Source organism: Mixophyes fleayi, chromosome 2, assembly GCF_038048845.1.
Source record: "Mixophyes fleayi isolate aMixFle1 chromosome 2, aMixFle1.hap1, whole genome shotgun sequence".
NCBI classification, from domain to species: Eukaryota; Metazoa; Chordata; class Amphibia; order Anura; family Limnodynastidae; genus Mixophyes; species Mixophyes fleayi.
Window position 1 is genome coordinate 23,543,179 of NC_134403.1, and position 20,444 is coordinate 23,563,622.

A 20,444-nucleotide genomic window follows, 5' to 3' on the forward strand; every position below is an offset into this window, starting at 1 on the left:
CAGTTGGCACTTAAACCTGCCCTGTAGCTGGTGCACATGGTATGGCTAAGAACCATGTACTTAGGAGAAACCTAGGACTTGAATTGGCCACATTGGCATGCCCTTACTGTACATTACCTACGTTCATCCATCCCTTCCCCTGTTCTGCCCTTCAAGTAGGTAGTCGTACGTGTCATTTGTGTTCAGACATGAATTGCATACAGTTGCATTCAATGGCACAAAGTTCATTTCTGAGCACCCGCAGAGGTATTTCACGCCAAATATGGCACCTAAACGGACTTCCGTCTGACGCTGAATCAGGCTCTCAATCACTACTCCATCAAAAGGGAGGGTTTGTGGTTTTAGATGAAGGATCAGAAACCAAGATTAACTAAATCACTGTAAAGCACAGACGATGAGGCCACAATGGAAGAATCGCTATTTCCACTGGTTTCCAAAACGTTTGTAGAATTCACTGCTTGTAAACTTATAACCAAGATACTTCTGTGTGTCATGTTCATTCTTCTGGATGGACTTCAAACATGTTGAGGTAAATAGACTATAATTTTGTCCCCTAATTTTATGAGAGAAAACATGATCTTATACTGAGGTAGGAATATGGAAATAATCATTAACATCTTCTGGGAGAAAGGTTTTGAGTGGTAAAAATCCAGACCTCTGTAGGATTTTAAATATTGCCACCCCAGTACCCAACAGAGGTTTATCCAGGAGTCATTGGGATGTCTTCTGCTCTGAGCAGCCTTTTCGGACCTTCAGGGCTAAAGAATGTAGACCATAAGTACTGCCACCATACGGTCTGAAATATTGGTTTTGACCGATTTTCTCCTGCACATACATATGCAGTGTTTCTTGAAACCACTTTTCATTTTTCTATCCATAGAATCTTTGAACGAAACCCATTTTCCAATGCAATAGTTGTCTTTGGCTATAGCAGTATTGACTAGGTACTGAGAAAGGAAGGTCCGCCTATCCCACCCTGTTCTGTTGTTGTTGGGAACTGGCTGGGCTTACTTTGCCACCGTCCCTTCATTATTCCGAATACGCCACTCCTGCCGCAGTAGGAGGAGCTTGCTGCCACCACTGGACTCCTTTATAGCATCCACAACCACGTTCCTTCTGGGTAACTCTCACTGCTGGTCTACTCCCGTGCTGGTACACTTGGGCTGGTACCCCTGACCGCTTACTATGGATCAGGGTGCTGTGGATGGATCCCTCCTGGCCTATCACACTGGCCAGCTGCTGGGTAGTGGAAGAGCGGTGGTACTGGAGAGCTGAGTCCAAACCTCAGAAACAGCCGGAGGACGGATTAGATTTATGGTCTAATCTGTAGGTCACAGGATTGCAGCAATATTGAAGAAGTTGTCAGGCAGGGTCTTGAAGCAGAGAGTGATGTTTATTTCGCTCAAGTGTCCTGACAAGGACAGTTCCACTGATTAAAAAGGTATCAGTAGTCAGGTCAGATGGAACATCAGAATGATGCAGTTTAGTTTACAAGGGTTCTCTTTTTATTTAGTTTTAGATACAGCCTCACAGGCTATTTTTAGAATCAGGGTGTAGTTTACCCGAACATGGATTTACATGCAATGCAAAGCTAACAATATTTACACTTACCTGTGATATCCTAAAACCTTGCTGTGATTTTCTGCATCTTAATTTGGACACAGTGGACATCTGACAGCAGATATCTGTTTTAACAGGTATTTTACTGGCTTAACCGCTTTATAGAAATTGTGTTTATTGTAGGAATGTCACACCAGTTACAATTTATACTACCATCGTTTTCTGCTGCTATTTCTGATCCAGATTGCTGAAGATTCAATAGAAAGGTTTCTCATGTTTGTGGTCTGAGACATCAGCCTGTCTGATCAATAGGAATCAGTGACATCAATAAAGGCATGAAGCACAAACGGATAGGCTGCATTGGTATAAACACTGGTTCAGCGCACACAAGTGTCCACCGCACCATTCTGCAACAGGCACACCAACCGTTTATCCGGCAGCAGAGCGTTAGACATTGTACTCACGGGTCAGAACGCTGCTTCTTGGCGTCAGCTACAGAAAGATCTTTGCACTGGTAGATATAAATGAGCAATTCCTTCAGCTGCTCCACATAATCAATGGAAACCTCTATCTCGCCTTTCACATCTATGTTGCCGAAATCACCGCTGTACATACTCATTACGCTTCCACTTACCTGGAGGAATAAACCAATTAGTATACGCTAAGGCATTAAAACAAAAATCACACATATATTGCCAAAAATATTAAAGAACGACGCCAAATCTCTGTTTATTTAGGTGTGCGATACTGACCTAACTATAGATGGGAATCAGACTATGCACTCAGCAGGATAATAAATCGAGAAAGGTCACTTTAAACATTGTAGGCAGCCATTTTGTGGGTGGAGCGAGTATTCAGCCCGTTCACTAGAAAGCAGTGACATCAATGAGGCTTGGTGATATTTCTAGAGAACCGGTTGTCAAGAATATTGGTTCAACCACAAAATAACTGCCTCTTCTATGTGCAGGCTGCATAATTACTAAATTAAGGTGCGTTTATTCCGGGGTCCCATTTTTTTTTTTTGTGGCTGGAAAGAGTTAAAGTCATGTCACCCTGTCAACCCTCACTGGCCACTCCCCATGAGCTGTCCCTGCCCGGTGATATAGTTGTACCATGCCGGCCATGCTTAGGCCAATCAACATCCCATCTTCCTACTCTCATTGCTGATTCGTCTATCACTTTAATCTCACTGCTGCTCCTTCCAATAGGAAGGTATCTCTGCAGACATGGGTGAGTTACACTCAATAAGGAGCCTCTACTCTCAGTCATGCTCCTCCCAGAAAATCCACATCTCGTCACAGCATTGCAAGATCAGTCTGTCAGTATTGGGAGAGCAGAGTGCGGAGGCTCCTTATTGGGTGCAATTCCCTCATGTACATTTCTAGGAATGAGCTATGGCCAGGGGCGCTCGTCGGAACGGTGGTGGTACGGGCTGTCGTGACCCGCATTTAAATTTAACTGCATATCGACTCTGGCAGATTGGCGTCTGCAGTGGGATACCAAGAATGCAGTCTGTCAATTCAATAGGAGCCAGTGGTCTCGCCAAGTGTGTATAAATGGTTTTGAGCATGACAAATGCATTGAAAGATGGTGTGTTTATTTCACACTCATTTTATGCTTTGGTTTTATAATTGACTGGAACGTGGATAAATAGATCATAAGTGTTAGTTCAGGTTTAGGAGTGGTCCAAGTACACTGCCCTTTGGCACACGGCTGTGTTTCCCTTCTCTGCAAAATGTTGCAGCCCTCTACTGGCTTGTTGGGAGTTTATCGAAGCAAAAGACAGTGTCGATATATTCTGTTTTGTGACAAGACTGGAGAAGCTCAGTATATCTTTGTAAAAAAGAGGTGTGAATAATGGATGGGGGGAGGATAAGGGTTATGTGCCTATAAGCTCCAATTATATAGATCCAAACAATATTAGTTACTTAAAGGGTGGTTTACAGAGAATTAGAGATGTCGGTATTATCTTGTCAATAGAACCAGATACAAGACATTTACATTCCCATACGTTTTGCCATGCCTTGTTACAACCTTAATTCTGCAGAGTGAAGCATTAATCTGCTACAAAATGACACAGTCACAAACACAACATGATGATTAATATCAGAGGCACAGAGATTAGTGGAAGCAGAGGTTACATACAGAGGACATCGACGCCATGCCAGAGGAGCCACTAAGATTGGTTAGAGAACTGGGGCTCTTCTTATGTCTGCCAATCTGAAAACTGCTCTCTGATGCTGAGTCTGTCTCTCTGCCATCAGTCTAGAAGACATTACATAAATAGTTAATGTACATGTTCAACAGCAAGGGATATATGTTACAATATTACCCTAGGTGTGTTAAAGGCCTACCCAACAACCTTGTGAATGATCGGTGGATATGCTACAAGGCAAATCCCATTATCAGCATCAAATCAATAAACCAGGCCTGGTCAACCTGTGGCTCTCCAGGTAAAACTAAAATTCCCAACATACCCTGGAAGTTATCGGATAGCTATCTACTGGCAAAGCATGCTGGAGCTTGTAGTTTTCACATCACCTGGAGCGCCACAGGTTGGCCAGGCCTACTCTACCACAAAGGAAGAGCCCAGCAGGCTCAGGTGGAGGCGTTGCAAGGCAAACCAGCAAATAATAATAATAAAATAGGTACTAATATGCAATTACATTTAATCTTGCATAAGAAATATGTATTAGACAGGTTTTCTTTGATGTTTATTTAGATAGAATAGAAGTGCGATCAAAAGTTTGTTCTGTCTGTCATAGTGTAAAGGTTTCAGAAAAATATTTCCTCCAAAGAACATGCAATACGTGCATAAACAGACATGTAAAGTGAATACAACAGAAGGGTTTTAATACAGGTGTTAGGAAGCCCTTCATTCCGTTATCGGGCAACATAAACACATTACGTTCAATTAGGACAGGACGGTTTTCTTTTTGATATAAAATAAGCAGACTGAAGCACGCAGGATAAACGGATACAAGACCATCTGACTAATAAACGTTTGTATGATATAAAAGGTTGTATAAATGATCAATCATTAAAATTAACATATGTATAAAACCGAAAAGGATGACTACAAAAATATAAAGAGCCGTAATTCTAATTTTGGGTGGAACTAAAAAGAAGCTCATATAGAACATGAAAAGCTTACTTTGGATGAGACGCTCACCAGATTTGCTGGGGTCCCTGATGGCTTTAACATTCCCGTTCCGCTTACTAGTTTAATGCAGGTAGTGCGGGTGTCAATGACCCTTTCCCTTGAGCTGCCAAGATTGTGCTGTAATCTTAGAGAGGAGTAAAGCGTGGGAGCGTTTGAGCCATTGGGGACCACAGTAGATCCAAGGAAATCACACTTTTAGTGACTATATCAAATCCTTCAACTCTCCAAAAACAACTGAAAACACCCCAACAAAAAATAGTAAACTTCATTTTGAAAAGTGTTTTATACAGGTTTTAAATTAAATCATAAATGTTTAAAATAGTTTATAAAACTAAAATAAAATGTAGAGGGGAAAACACAAAAGAAAGACAAGACACTTACATCATCTTGAAGGAACGCAGGCACAGACTGACTCAGTCTTTTTAATTTTTCAGCATTTTCTGGAAAAGAATTCGGTGTAGGAGCTACAAAACAAAAAATGTTACTCTTTGATGTATCTCCAGTATTGCAAAAGGTTAGGTGTAGTGTAGTGACTGAAGCACAGTCTATGCATCCAGAATATTATACAGCATTACATCACTGTTTCCTTAAAGGACCCCTAAGCCCCAAAACGTTTCAGGTACGAACCATGAAGGTAAAATATACATTGTCCAGTGTTGACCAGACATTCCACTGTAGCTCCTTTGAGAACACGGCCAGTGGAATGTGGTAAACCTAGTAATCATGGCAGGAGGACACCCAGTCACATGTGGTTGACATTCATGAATGGGGCTTCACGGCGCATGCACCAACTCCTGGCAGGGGCTTGACGCACAACCTAGCACCACTGGCAGATCCCCTTAGCAGGACACTGCATTCCCTTACGTGGCGGCCCTGAGGTCCAACTAAAGCGATGAAGGGGGCAGGGCCCACCAGAGTGAAGGGAGGATGTGGCTATGCTAAATTGCACCGCCCTAAGTCTAGGTCCACCCCTGACCTGTATAAGATTTGCATATTTTAAGTTGATGCTTTTTGTCTAAATTGTAACTATTCTTTTAATTATCGCACACCATCAAGATGCTATTGACCCTCTTTAAAGTGTCCCCAGAAGTGGGAGGGGAGAGAACCTACAGCCAATCAGATCATTGGAATCTTCACAGCAGTAGGATATGAGTGCGTTGATCAAGTGGGAGGAAGTGATCTGTCCACTTTTGTGATTGTGTGAGAAGGGGGCTGCATGTGACAGGGGCTGTGACATGATGTGAGGAGGGGAATGGAGGCAGCAGGAAGCCACAGACTGAGAGTTATATAGTGGAAGGAGCAGGGTCCTCCATCAGCACAAAGTAGTGATGCGACGCTCCCGTCACACAGATGCGGGAATACTTTGCGGTTGAACAAAACCCAAGTGAGGTCAGAATTCAGATGATCAGGAATATAAACCTGACTCATCTGAGAAAGGAGCACTGCTGTAATTCTTATAACACAGATGTATCATGGTCTTGGAGTCAGCAGTTCACCACTATCGCAGTTATATTCTATGTAATATAAATATATCCACCTGTCATATGTAATAGAAAAAGTACAAGTAGTTACCTAATGCATCTTCTTTTGGGCTTTCCAGTTTCACTTCATCGGTCCAGGAAAGAGCAAAATAATAATAAAGAGACGAACAACAATAGTTACATTAAGACGAGAACTGGGTTAATGAATAGAGGGAGAAAGACGTATATTAGTGTTAGGACAACTTCCATAGTTTTACACACACACACACGTCATTCTCCGATGATACAAGTTTATCTTCATTTCATTTAAATGTAACTTTGCACAATTTTAATGGAGTATTTTATTTTAATATCCATGTTAATTGATGATATCCAAGAACTTACCTTACTCAATGCTGAAATAAAGGTGATTAAAATGCAAGTAATTACTGTACACAGTTCTTTAAGTCCAGGTAGGAATGAATGTAAAACAAAATGTTAAATGCTAACCCAGTTTATAACCTAAAAATGTGCATAAAGTGGAATGAGCTTAATGGTTACCTATTGTGGGTGACGTACAGTACACACATTATCCAACCTCCCTTGCCCCAGCAGCCATCCAGTCTTGCCGCTCCCTTGCCCCAGCAGCCATCCAGTCTTGCCGCTCCCTTGCCCCAGCAGCCATCCAGTCTTGCCGCTCCCTTGCCCCAGCAGCCATCCAGCCTTGCCGCTCCCTTGCCCCAGCAGCCATCCAGCCTTGCCGCTCCCTTGCCCCAGCAGCCATCCAGCCTTGCCGCTCCCTTGCCCCAGCAGCCATCCAGCCAGCCTCGCCGCTCCCTTGCCCCAGCAGCCATCCAGCCTTGCCGCTCCCTTGCCCCAGCAGCCATCCAGTCTTGCCGCTCCCTTGCCCCAGCAGCCATCCAGCCAGCCTCGCCGCTCCCTTGCCCCAGCAGCCATCCAGCCAGCCTCATCGCTCCCTTGCCCCGGCAGCCATCCAGCCAGCCTTGCCGATTCCAGACAGCCTTCTCCTTCTCAATACCCACCAACTAAACCACATAATACGTCACAATATCTAAATATATCTTTCACTGTGAGCACTACTCTTCCTTGTTCACATACAGGAAACATTTAACACATTCCATGGAACAATCCACTGTAACAGACTATTGATGTCCTGCATCTCAGCCAGCATCTATAAATGCTTACAGACACATACATATCCCCAGCAGTCCAGAACATCTAGAGCACTTGTTGGGGGTTAACATGACTTACGTCATGTGTAGTGCAGAGTTTCCTCTTGTTCTAAACATCTCCCATGGGGTAGTTTCCAAAATGTAATTTATCTTAAAATTGGGAATGCTAACCAGTCTATACAACAGTATAGGTGTGACCTGGTATTCGCATTACTTTTTTCCCTTTAAATAAGAAGGTGCTATTTATGCAATGCACTCATAGGACTCCAGTTTTGGTCCAAATCCTTAATCCAAAACAAGGACTTACAAGTTACTGCAAAATTCTGCTACAGTCCTCAAAATCATCACTGCACATTACTTTTGTACCAAGGCCAGTCTTAGACCTTGTACACGCATCTAGCATCATCTACCATATCCTGCGACTCCTGCAGTTCCCACGGAACTCAACCCTGGACTTGGTTGGTTAATGGGTTACAGTTTTCCGAGAATCGACAACCTGAACTGAACAGCTTTGAATTAATACAGTAAGCAGTGCAAATGAATGGAACGAATGAGCAGTCAGTCATGGAATCTGCATTTTCGATACACTTAAATTACTTTTCTCCTCTGTTACGCTTCTTGGTAAGTGAACGAACGTAAGGCAATGAGCCCTATGAAAAGATGCATTATAAGTGCACACAAGTGATTTTCCAAAGCAGTAGTAGAACAAGGATGGTAGAAAATGCAACATGTTCTGGTTTTCCAAATCCATTTCTTGTCATTATCTTTGGTAAAACACTCGTGTGCATTGTGCAGCTGTCTCTTTATAGAGAACATGGAAGCTCAGCAGAGATACTTCATTCACCCGCTAGCAAACTAAACAGAGACTGATAAAAAAAATGATACCTAGATTATTATAGGGCCATCCCTGCCAATTGTTTTCACATATGCATTTATTTTGTCTACCCATACAGTATGTCCTATTTTCCCCACTGTCCGGCCCTGCGGAGCACTGTGGCACTTTACAAATCAACGACAATAATAATCTTCATGCCTGTGCACACATAGACTTAATCTATAGAAATGTATTGTTTATCTAATGTGTAGTGGCTGAAACCTGCTGCCCTACATAAAATAATTCAGTCATTTAATATACAAAATGGTCACATTAAAATGAACCAGTTTATAAACACTTAAAAGGAGGGAGAAAAAAAAAAGTGACATATAGCCATGCATTTTAAAATGACATTTTCTCAATCACAACACATACCATACTTAGACACCAAAATTTGAGTATAAAAATCTTGCGTGTAAGATTTCCCATAAGTGTTTGTTTGTATAAAGCTTTCAGATGAGGTACATATTTATTAGAGATGGTCACTGACCCCCGTGTTTTGGTTTTGGATCTCGATTACCTTCTTGTTTTCGTAAACCGCCCTTGCGCGTTTTGGTTTGTTTGGTTTGATTTTTGTAAAAAAATACAATTTTTTTGGTCTAAAATAACCTAATTTAGTGCTCCACCAGTTTCTTGGATAAGTGAGGTAATTCTAAAACTAATAAATTATGAAAAACAGTTTAATCCCTGGTAGGCCGTCCTTAATTCTAACACTTGCCTGCAAATTATACAGACAAACCTGGTTGTCTTCCCCTCCATACTTGACTATTGGCAATGTAGCCATCGTCTTTGGGTGTATATTACACCCTCCACTTGTAGTTAAATAGAAAAAAAATCAGCCTGCATTGACTGTACGTTAAATAGAAATGGACAAAGGCAGTTTGGTGGCAGTCTGCATCAGACCCCCTCTCCACTACTAGTAAAATAGAAAACAATTCAGCCGTTATAGACTGTACAATATAAATATAAATGGACAAAGGCAGTTTGGTGTCAGTCTGTGTATGACACCTTACCCTTATCGTGAAATTGACAAAACAGCAGCCTTTCAAGACTGTACGTGATATAGAAATGGCCCAAGTCCCTTTCCTATTTGGGGGTAGATTGTACCCTACACTTATACTTATTTTTTTGGGGGTGTGTTTTTTCCCTGATTTAAAAAGACTATGTACTTTTACATAGGCTTTACCAGATGACGTACAGGGAAGACTACCATCAGGACTGGTGCCAGCACCTGCTTGCTGATCCTGCTCATATGTGGACTGCTTTGAATCCATTTTATTGAGCCCAAAGTACTTGTAGTGCAAAATATTAAATGGAGAGTGCTGCTAGATAAGACTTTCTGCAGCCAGAAAATAGTTTCTGTAGGAGGGAATATGACACCCCAAACAGTTGGTAATGTTTGCAAAAATGTCTCTATCCTCCTCTCTTACTGCTATAACAATTGCTAGAAGAATTGCTCTGTCCCTGCTCCAATGTTCCCTGCTCCAATGTTCCCTGCTCTCTCCCTCTGTCAAAATGCAATGGATTGCTGTGGAGGCGGGTATTTATGGATTTCAAATATCGCGAGAACCGAGCTCAGAGATCCGACAACGTCACGATGACGTTTTGCCTCAATTTCGAATCCGAATTGGCGCGAGAGTAACGAGCCTGCTCGGCTCGGTACTCGGATAGGTGAAGTTCGGGGCGGGTTCGGATCTCAGGGAATCCTACAGGCACACACCTTATGTACCACATTAATAAATTTGGACACACTAATTGGGTAGTCAAAAGCTCAAAAGGTTATTAAACATTTACAAAATAAACATTTACATCATCTATGTAGTAGTATAATTGAGAAAATGTCAAACACTTAGTTATAAATGTAACTTTTAAAAACATGCAAAATTTATAGTCTTCATAGATGTGACCAGAGACATCGGACTCGACGGCCTAATGTATCGTAGATACAGAATTAATAGAAGTTTTATACTAAAAAAAGGTTTAGACCAAATGTCTCTGGTGGCATCAAATTGTCTCAGGGGACTCAGAGGATGGACCCAGTGAGAAGCCTGGTCTTCTGCAGAGTGGTTAGTGTTACAGAGACGGAGCTTAGAGAGTGCATGTTAGCTGGTTTAGTATGGCCTTAAGAGACAGCAGACATGCTACGTTCTCACTTGTACTTGTGGGGGAAACCTCCTGCACAGCTTTGGAGTTAAGCGTTTTATCTGTGCTCCTTTTCAATGCGCTCAAAATGGGGTTTGTGTCTTCCATACCTGTCGTAAAACAAAGCAGGTGAGCACTCTACAAATGCAAGCATGTCAGATACACTTATAGTTACAAATTGTGTCTGGACACAATTTGTAAATTCAAAAATAACTGCGTATACCAGAAAGAAAAAATTAGAGACTGTCCACTTCAAGGATCTTTAATTTAAAATTCTGTGCATCCCCTCCTGCAACTTTTATTAAATACATAGCTTCTTTCTTATTTCCCTCTGTTTTACCAAGGCCTTACATTATCCAGGTAGATGTATTTTCATTGCCCTTAGATACCGCACATTTCCGCTATGCTCTATGAAATAACTAAAGTGCTGTCAGCAGAGCACTTCTGCGTCATATCCGAAGGAAGTGAAAATAAGCAGCTCTGCCAGAATGAATAAAAAGCTTTGGTGAAAACCTCAGATGGACAACAGGGAAAAAAAAAAATTCTCTTGAGTAAACGTTGCCAGAGAGCATATACAAAACATTAAAGTAAAAATGTTTGAAGATCGAACAACCCTATAAAATTCAATCCTATAATAACCCAGTGCGGCGTTCCTGAAACAGAAGACACATTATCAAGCTCTCTACACGTATACTATGAGAAAGAAGACTTGAAACCTACATCGCTCTTTGTCGACACCAGAAGTAGCATATCCAGAAAGATCAAAGTCAATACTTTTGGATATCTCCCTTCGATAGGGCGTTTCGAGGTAAAGTTCCAATGTACTCCTCCGTAAGGAACTGTTTTTTTCCACCGGTGTGCTCTGTTTCAGGGACGTGAATGCTAACTTAGTTTCCGATGTACATTCTTGACTTTCTTTGCGTCTCGCAGGCTCCGTTTTCTCTAGGACAGCAACGTCTTTTTCTTCAGGAGGAGATTTAGAAACCCTATTATCCATCAAAACCTCTTCATTCAATTTGGGTTGGAACTCATTGACAGCCATGGGATTAGGAGGCACGTTTCCTGTGCGTCTTCCTTCCTTGTCATTCAAGGCCTCTTTTTGAAGTTTTTCTAAGCTTTTGGCATGGGATAAAATTCTTGTTGGGGCAAGAGTCTTCTCAACTGTTTCATTCACTTCCTGCACCAAAATACCCGAAGACCGAGAACTAGAAGCAGCTATTTTATCAATCAGTGGTTCTTGTTCAACTGGTATTGTCGGAGAAGATTCCAAATAGGAGTTAGAAGACGATTTAAGGGTTGTTCTCTTTGGTTCATTAGAAAACAAATAATCAGATTTTTGTTCTCTTTGTGCAGAGTCATTTATCGGTGTGATATCCATGTCTGTGGCCTCCACAAGAGTAGGTTGTAGATCATGCGACTCCTCATATAGTTTTTTTAGCTTTTCGCTAAAGTCATAAAATGGTGTTCTGGACAGAATAATTGGACTTTGTATTCTTTCTTCAATTTCCTTTTTACTCTGCTTTGCTGGAGGGGCAGTATTGTCTTTGTATTTATTTGAGTCAGACACCTCTGTTTCCCTGGCAAAAGAAACATTTAGGTCCGATGTTTCTGCAGAAACGTTTGGGGATTCCGAGGAGTTTCTTAAACCAGACGTTGAGCCGATAACCTCTATAGGTAGATTGCTGCGTTCTTCTTGGACCAAGTAACCCAGGATATCATCTGGAACATCAACAGTACGCTGTGTAGCTGAACCTGATTTTTTGGGAGGTCTGGACATGTCCTCATTACGGACATCTACCTTTTTTGATGAAACCGTCAATATCAGCGGTTGGTAGGATGTGGCTTTATCTGTACTTGAACTTCTTTGGACCTTGCTGCAAATTTCACTTGAAGGGGTGGAAAATATTTTGCCAACACCTTGGTCAAGTTCCTGTATCTCCATATCTTCATTCTTGGCCATATTTCCATTTGGGGTGCTTGGTGCATCCAATGATTCATTGTAAAGCTTTTGCAGTACTTTATCAAAGTCACTGAAACTTTTTGGGGGTGAAGTTTCAGTTCTCTCAATACTCTCATTGATCGGTACTTCACTAGAAGAACTCTCATCTTTTTGTACAGCACAGACACTTTCTGATTGATCTTTCTTAGTAATGGATCCAGATACATCAGGATCCACAGGAGATAGCGTGAGACCATTGTCAAAACCATTTTGTTTTACAAGAAACATTTTTGGAATGCTATTACTTAGTATGTTAAAATGTATTCGCTCCCCATTTTCTTCATCTTGTAACTCTATTTGATTACTAGAAAGCATGACATTCAAAGAAGAGGATGTGGACTTCTGTTCTTTTAATAAGCTAGAATTGTTATCGGACAATTCATCCCTTAGTTTTTGTAACCTCACACTGAGTTCAGCCTTTCTTGGTGAAAAGGATTTCAATACGACCTCTGAAACCTCTGTCAATTTCTCAGATGCCATTTCTGGATTTGGTTTGGTTAGAGTCTCATCAGAAACTGTATTATAAGATTTCAGATAGTCTGAGGGCAACGAGTTTTCCTGAAGAGTTGAGTCATCTGAATTTAAGGGTTTCTTTAGTTTATTAACCCTGCTCTGAACACTAACCTGGTTACTTGGTATCATTTCAGTTCCATCGAGTTGATCGCATCTAAACTCTGAATATTTGTTATTTAATTTATTTAGGTTTGTATCGCATGAAGGATTTTCTAAAACTTCTTCTGCACTCCTAGGATGCATCGACATATCTCTTTCTTCTAAACTAGGTTCAGAGTCTCTTAGATTATCAACATAAGTTTTCAGCTGTAATGATGTAACTAGATGGGGCTGTTTATTAATTTCTGGTTTATTATCCTCACTCCTATAGCCAGGGTTTTGTACACTTTCTGGATTATTAAAATTGTCCATTTCCAGTGTAGGAATAACTTTATCCTGCTTTGTTTCTAGTGTCAAATTAGAATGAGTATATGGCAAAGCAGGTGAAGCATTTTTAACTTTGCATTCTACAGAAGGGGGCCTCCTCGCTTCCAATACCTCTGTTTGTGGAGATGTTAATATAGTGCGACTGTCAAACTCATGTTTAGGCGCAGAGAACCTTTTGAAGACCGTTTCATTTTTTTGCATTAAATCATCGGAGTCTATCTTACCATCACTTTTTTCTATACTAGATTTACTTGATATAGACGCTCCACTTGTGCACTCTGGTTTGGGGTCATATGGTTGAAACTGAGAAACACCTTTTGTACCGTCTCGAACGTCCTCTAAACTTTTTGAGGCTAGCTTAGTTTTAGCCTTTGTTATAAATGGGTCTTTGCTTCTTATATCAGGATTGGAATTAAACTGCCTATTTGAAGTTTCTGACAATGTTTGAACTTGCGAGTCGATTCCCTTCGACTTACTGTCCACATTCCAGAAGCTTCTTAAGCTCTGAAACTTGAATGATTTCTGCTGGTCGTTACCACTTTCATTTGTACTTTCGGAAGCGTTGTCCTCTGGACCTGTGATCTGTTCGCTCTGCGAAAAATAATGAAATGTGTGTCTCTTCCCGAACGTTGGTTTAGGATCTGCTACAGGAGACACTTTTTCAGTCTCCAAGCTAACGCTCTTCGACGGTCTATTTGGATGACCTTTTACGATTTCTGTGCTTTTCTCATTCTCCCAAAATGATTTCAGTTGCTCAATAGGGGATAAGTGATCATCCTCCTCCTCTTCTAAAATAACTTTTTTAAAAGACACAATGCTTGAACCACTCTGATCACTGTCCAGTGAACAGCTCCTTGGAGTGATGGACTTTTTTGTTTGAGATGGCCTATCACTTTCCCAGAATTGTTTAATATCACTAACCCTCTTTTTTGGAATGTTAAGCTTCTCTAACTCAGGCCTTTTGGAATTTTGGAGAGATTCACTTTGTTCTAAAATAGGAGGTCCTGCTGAATTCCCCCCAATCTCGTCCTGCTCTTTTTCCCTACTATAAACTGGAATTCCACCTGCTTCAACCTTAACAAGTGATCCAGAGTTTAACTTTGATGGGGTGGCTTCCAATTCAATCTGTAAACCCTCGTTCTCCTTTTCAAAAACATCCTGCTTTGTTACCACTTGAAATTGTTGGTCTTTCCCCAAGGAATCATCACTGGTTGCCTGGTTATGCATTTTTCCACATCCACCTCCACTCTTTCCAAATTCCAAGGTCTCTTCAGCTTTTAAATTTGAAGGCACCTGTTGAAGTGGAATGGATTCCACTTCCGTTGGGTCGACTGGTGTCGTTAGTTCAACATTCGGCACACTTGATTGATCAGAACGGATATTCTTTCTGGTGCTCGTTAACAGTTCTGATTCAGGTTTCCCAACCAGATTAGGAAGATCGTAATCAGAGATAGACTGAGACTTCTGTGGTGATAATTTAGTAGATGGCAACTTATCAATACTAGATCCAGATTCTTTTCGACTTGCACCAGTGTGAATAAGTATTTGTTGCGAACTGTTTTTTGATTCCTCCATCAAACCTACAGACGGTGAACGATCATCCGTTTCAGAACTTCTACTAAACCAATCTAGAACTTTACTTATGGATTCATCCTGTGCCTTCATAACCTCAAATGTATATTTATCATGCCTGGATGATGCGGAGTCACTTGGGCTACCTGCCGGAGCTGGCTTACCTTGCTTAGAGTTTGATACTTCAGTAGTCTTTTCTGGCTTCTTATCTGTAATAAAAAGAAATTAATGCCTTTCTATAAAAGGAAACACCAACTATAGGTCCTATACAAAAACTTGAGTCAACCTGAGCATTAACCTAGAAAACAATTTTAATTGAAATTATTATTGTGTGCAAAGGGGCTGGGTACACACTGCAGGTTTTTCACCCGATTATCGAGCCAATCGTCATATGATAAACGACTGTTCGGCCCGATATCGCATTAGTATGTACTCTCCAATGAGGAGCGATTATCGTTCCAAAGCTCATCGGTCGTATCGTTAGATTTGATTTTATCAACGGACTAAAAATCTCGTTCAACGATACAACAATGTCGTTCAAATTCTGCAGTGTGTACGCACTCACGATCATCAGTATATTCAGACCTCCATAGAGTTTACAAAGCCACAATCTTTTTCAACCAATGATTATGACAGATGAAGAGCACAGATCGGAAGGTAAATCGTGTAAAACATGTATAGTGTGCACACATGAATCGCCATGCTGATCAGGACTTTCAGTCGCTGGTAAAATCATTAACGATATTGCATCGAGATACATTTTCTGTAGTCTGTACCCAGCCTTAGAGTTTGTTCCCAGCCTACAGTGGCTAAGCCTGGGAGTCTCTTTCAGGAGCAATGATTCAATATTGACTAATGTCATACTTTAACATTAGTTATTTTATTACAATATAAAAAGGTTAGCAATTTGCCCATCTGAAAAAAGTACAATTTCATTATCAATTGGTGGTTTACAATGGTAATCCTGTGCCTTTTATTTGTAAGGTTTACCATGGTGCTATTTGTAAAGCTAATTACTTGTACAAATCGCATCATCAGTTGTTAGCACACAATAGTTAAAAAAAACAAAAAAAAACAAACAAACTCATGCACAGTACATGTACCCAACCTATGATGCAATCCAAAAATTAATTACATGTGATTAAAAACAAAATTAAAATTATATTTAAGGCTTCCTTGCTTTGACAATGACAGGTTAATTATAACACGGTGATGGCCATGGATTAGTATAAGTGCATTCAGTACATTTACCATATATAAAATATTTAGAAATTACAGCATGCAAATTAGTGAGTAGAGATGACAGCTCCATCCACTGTGGCAATGTGCAATAAATGACTGCAGTGTTCTGGTGTCAATATTTGTCAGAGATAAGATGATTAGTGCATGCCACAAAACACAGCAAACATGGAAGCATTTACCGTTTTAAGGACTGGTGCAAAAATATATATATATATATTGCCCTGATAGGATTATTATTATTATTTATAGAATGTTAAAACCAGGGTCATACAATAGTTTTTATATACAAAAAAAAAAGATAGATATATTATGTATATCTGTATTAGAGGTTATAATTGTACAGAAATACTTTACTTTGGATGTGCAAACAACTAAATTATACAGTTTAAAGCAGGTAAACAGAACAGTGAAAGAGCAGTTGTTTAAAGGGACAAAGGTGCTGAACTGTCAAATCTTATTTACAACAAAACCTGGTATAGCCAGACAATGGAACTATTCAGTGCATGCACAGTCACAGAAAGTCATCTTAAAGCCATTCAAAATTAATTGCGATACTGGGTGCAACCTAATTCACTGTACACGTAGCCATAAGCCCCATATTACATTTGGATGCATGCATAATTTTAATACTTCACATTTAGCATTGCTATTTAGGTACATTTTTGCAATGCGAAAAATTAGCTGGTTGAGCCAGATTAAAAAAAAAAAAAAAAAAGCAATTAATACATAGCCGTAGTACATTACTTTTCATCTACCTCACTAAAGACTAATTTGGGGAAAGGGGTCATAACTATCAGGTAATAGCAGCAAATATACATAAAAATGTATCCCCAACTCCACTACCATAACTGTACTACCATAACTCGTCTTGGGCCCTATATTTTGTTCAGACTTTCAAAACATTGAAAGGAAACACCAGGAACATTGTCTGGATGATGCAGCAGGGATTTGCAGAACAGTTTTCTACCAAATGATCAGATTCTCCAGGGTGAAAACACTGAAGAATATCAGGAAAAGGGGATTACAGTGTAAGATGTCCTACCATACAGGGATCAGTGATCCTGTAACTTATTTATATAAAATAAATAGAATTTTAAATCAACAGGAGATGAACACAGACTTGGTCAATGATCACTTGGCCTTCAAACATTAACGCAAGACCCACCGCCAAGCACTGTATTAAAATCGATAGGGATGGCATAATAAATTACTCTAAATGCCAATAATACAGTCTGCGGTATTATGTCCATTTCCTATCTTTTATGGCAAGCCATTTAAAGTTGTGTTTCATATTTAAGTGCTCTACATAATCATATGCCAAAAAAATAAAAAGAAAACTTAAAATATATAAAAAAAATAAAAAATAAATCTCACATAGCACATTTCTTGTTTCCTTGTAAAAGCCAGATTGATCAGAAGAAGAATAAAGAGGAGGTTTTTCCAGCTCATCAAGGCGAGAATAGACCGATGAACTTTGTTCATTGGTATCCTTTGGTTTACTCCATGGAGAAGGCTCATCACTTAGGACCTCATTCATCTCCTCACCATCATTTGTGTCATCGATAGAAGTAGTGATCGATTCGATGGTAGGGAACACTTTTTTAGAAATTACTTTTCTGTTTGGAAGCGGTGAAACTCTGACAGTGTCACTGATTGATAGATCTTCGGGCTCTTCGTAAATGGGTTCCGCTTCTTCTTGTAGACGCAATAATCGGTTATTGAAGTCTGCACTGTTTTCTTGAGTTTCAACAATGGTCCTTTCTATGGTTTCGTTTTCGTCCACTGGAAGGTTTTCCTGACCATTAAAAGTGTATTTTAGCTGTTCTCTATTAAGTATTGGTTTGAACATATAAGAGTCCTCCTTTGGTGGCTCCTCAACTTCCTCTACAAATCTTCCACCTCTGCTTGAATATGGAAACTGCAAATCAGATTGCTCCTCCTCAGTGTGAGATAGAAATTTGGAAGGGTTAATGTCAATGGTTTGTACAATAGACCTTTTGGATTGCAAACTTGAGTTAATTTTTGGCTTTTCAAGGCAGATTTCTTGTTCCACATTAGAAACGTTTTCATCCATGGATAACGCTTCCAGTTCTAACTTTTTCAGTGCAGAGCAGAGTTCATTTTCCGCTTTTGTGTTCGTCACTGTGGTCTTCTCTACAGTTTCCTCAAACTCATTTGCAACTTTAACACTATGCTCATTGTTGGGAGAGTAGTACCGTTGAGCTTGATATGCTAAAGAGTGTTCTATGGGCGACTCAAGCTGACCACTATCGTCAGTTGAGATAATCTGCCCAAAACCAATTTTATTGGAGGACTTCACAGGGCTTACTGTGTTCCGTGTCATTTCTTCTTCGAGAGGGTCAACCTGATTCTCAGTTACATCAGTTAGAAGGAGAGGTGGGGTAGAGGCTTCTATTTCAAGCTTTTTCAGAGAGGAAATAAAATCCTGTTGGTCTCGACTTTTGGGCACAGTTGACTTCTCTAGGACCTCCTCTGGCAGCTCGTATGCCTCTTCCTCAGATAATTCTTCGTTGGGCAAATTTGACTCTTCCGTTTGGTAATACTCATGTGGCTTGGCGGGAAGAGATTCATATTCTGCCTGGAGTTTCTCAAAACCAATTTTAAATGCACTTTCCTCCTTTGCTGGTGCCACTGTTTTTTGGACCCTTTCTTCAACTAGTTCTCCTGCATTGCGCTCAGAAGTTGAGCTGTGCATTGTTGGCAGGTTCCATGCTACAGTATTCGTTTCTTTCGCAGGGTAAGAAGTTTGACTTCTATTTATAACTTGTTCATAAAAACCTCTGTTGGTAGTTTTAATACCTGCAGCAGGAAGCATCTTTTCCATGGAATTCAACGAAACAGCCGAAATTGTGGTGGTCTTTGTTGTGTGGTCAGGTTCTTCACGTGGCAAATTCTTAATTTTCTCAGTCCTCAACTTTTCTGTTTCAGTATCATCGAGGGCTTCTGAAGCTTCTTCTCTGAGTTTTTGAAGCGCACTAGTAAAATCCTCAGCATTCAATTTTTTATTTGCAGACGACTTTTTGACATTTTCAATTACTTCTCCTCTAGGATATAACTGCTCTTGGCTGCGATCCATTTGTTCATCCCCATAAACAGTAGGTGTTTGTGCTAACCAAGAGGCTACTTTCTGAGAGGTTTGTTCCTCCTCGGAAAGGCTTTCCAATGTATCAGGGAGTATTAGGTCATCTGCTGGAATCTCTTTAGAGTTTCGTTGTTTAAGATCAGCTCTGGTAGGCTTGTTTCTGTTCAAGACATCTGTGAGGATTTTATTTGGCGGTGTGTCAACTTCATCTACAGGCTGATTTTTCTCTTCTACATTCCAGAAATGTTTTAAGTTCTGAAATTGGGACGGGTTAGACATCTGTTGCCATGGCATTTCATTAATTCTCTCTTTCAAAGACATTACTTTAAAGTTGGCAGACTTTGGCAAATCCGCTCGTCCTTTATTTTCACGTAATAATATTTCATGTGTTTGGACACTGCCAGGTGTATAAGTTGGAGACATGTTTTGGGCCACGGGAAAGGGACTTGTCACTGGCCGATCTTTAACATTGCGCGTATTTCTGGCGTAAGCAGACTCATATTTCGTTTCCCCTTTGTTTACTCCAGGGGAATATTTGGAATTGGGCCAGTTTTCTGGGTATGTATTTGCCAAGGTGTCTTCATCCTTGAAATCAACTTTGGGGACTATTTGCATTGTACGAGTAGTGGTTTTCGGCAGCTCAGTAATGTCAATAGAACGCGGTTTCAATGGTTCTTTGAATGGTCGTCTCCATGCCGCTACAGACTCTAAACCATTGTCATCACGTTGAGGCGTGGTCATTGGCTCATCTTCGAGGTCATGGTACGGAGATTCAATCTTTGCAGCTCTTTCTGGAGCCAAGACTTGTTCTCTAGGGAAAATATAGCTCTCTTCGGGCTTTCTAGTGGGAGAACGGGGTTCGAAGCTCATTTTTCCACCTCCACCATAGCTCTTTCCAAACACCAATGGTTTTTCTCTGTGGTAAGTATTTTGATTCTTCACGCCATGGCCAAGGAACCTTGGTTCCGTGAGAGCATCGTCCATATCAAACTCTGTGGGAAAATCAACATTAACTGTTTTTTCTAGATGCCACATTTCCAGTAAAACCAACATAAAAATTATTAGCACTGACATACACCAAGTCATTCTACAGCAAATATCACACCGGTTGCACACAGTCTAAGGTCATTAACAAATTATATTTGCAAATAAAAATGTTCCCAGGCAAAAACATACAAACACTTTAAATACATAACA

General features: G+C 40.4%; 1 protein-coding gene across 11 annotated transcripts in view; it reads right to left on the reverse strand.

The window, feature by feature from the left end:
• The window catches only part of SYTL2 (synaptotagmin like 2), a 76,976-nt gene that overhangs the window by 6,808 nt on the left and 49,724 nt on the right, over window positions 1-20,444 (reverse strand). For 5 of the 11 annotated variants that reach the window (XM_075198658.1, XM_075198661.1, XM_075198665.1 and 2 more), the window contains 7 exons: window positions 17,519-20,239; window positions 15,067-15,111; window positions 10,404-10,502; window positions 6,296-6,334; window positions 5,105-5,187; window positions 3,706-3,825; window positions 2,025-2,194 (listed from right to left, as the gene is read on the reverse strand). In XM_075198658.1, the coding sequence (XP_075054759.1) occupies window positions 2,025-2,194; window positions 3,706-3,825; window positions 5,105-5,187; window positions 6,296-6,334; window positions 10,404-10,502; window positions 15,067-15,111; window positions 17,519-20,239 (3,277 nt within the window). Of the gene's footprint in view, window positions 1-2,024; window positions 2,195-3,705; window positions 3,826-5,104; window positions 5,188-6,295; window positions 6,335-10,403; window positions 10,503-11,112; window positions 15,034-15,066; window positions 15,112-17,518; window positions 20,240-20,444 lie in introns of those variants that run through there. The other 6 variants (XM_075198666.1, XM_075198668.1, XM_075198663.1 and 3 more) reach the window with 5 other exon arrangements.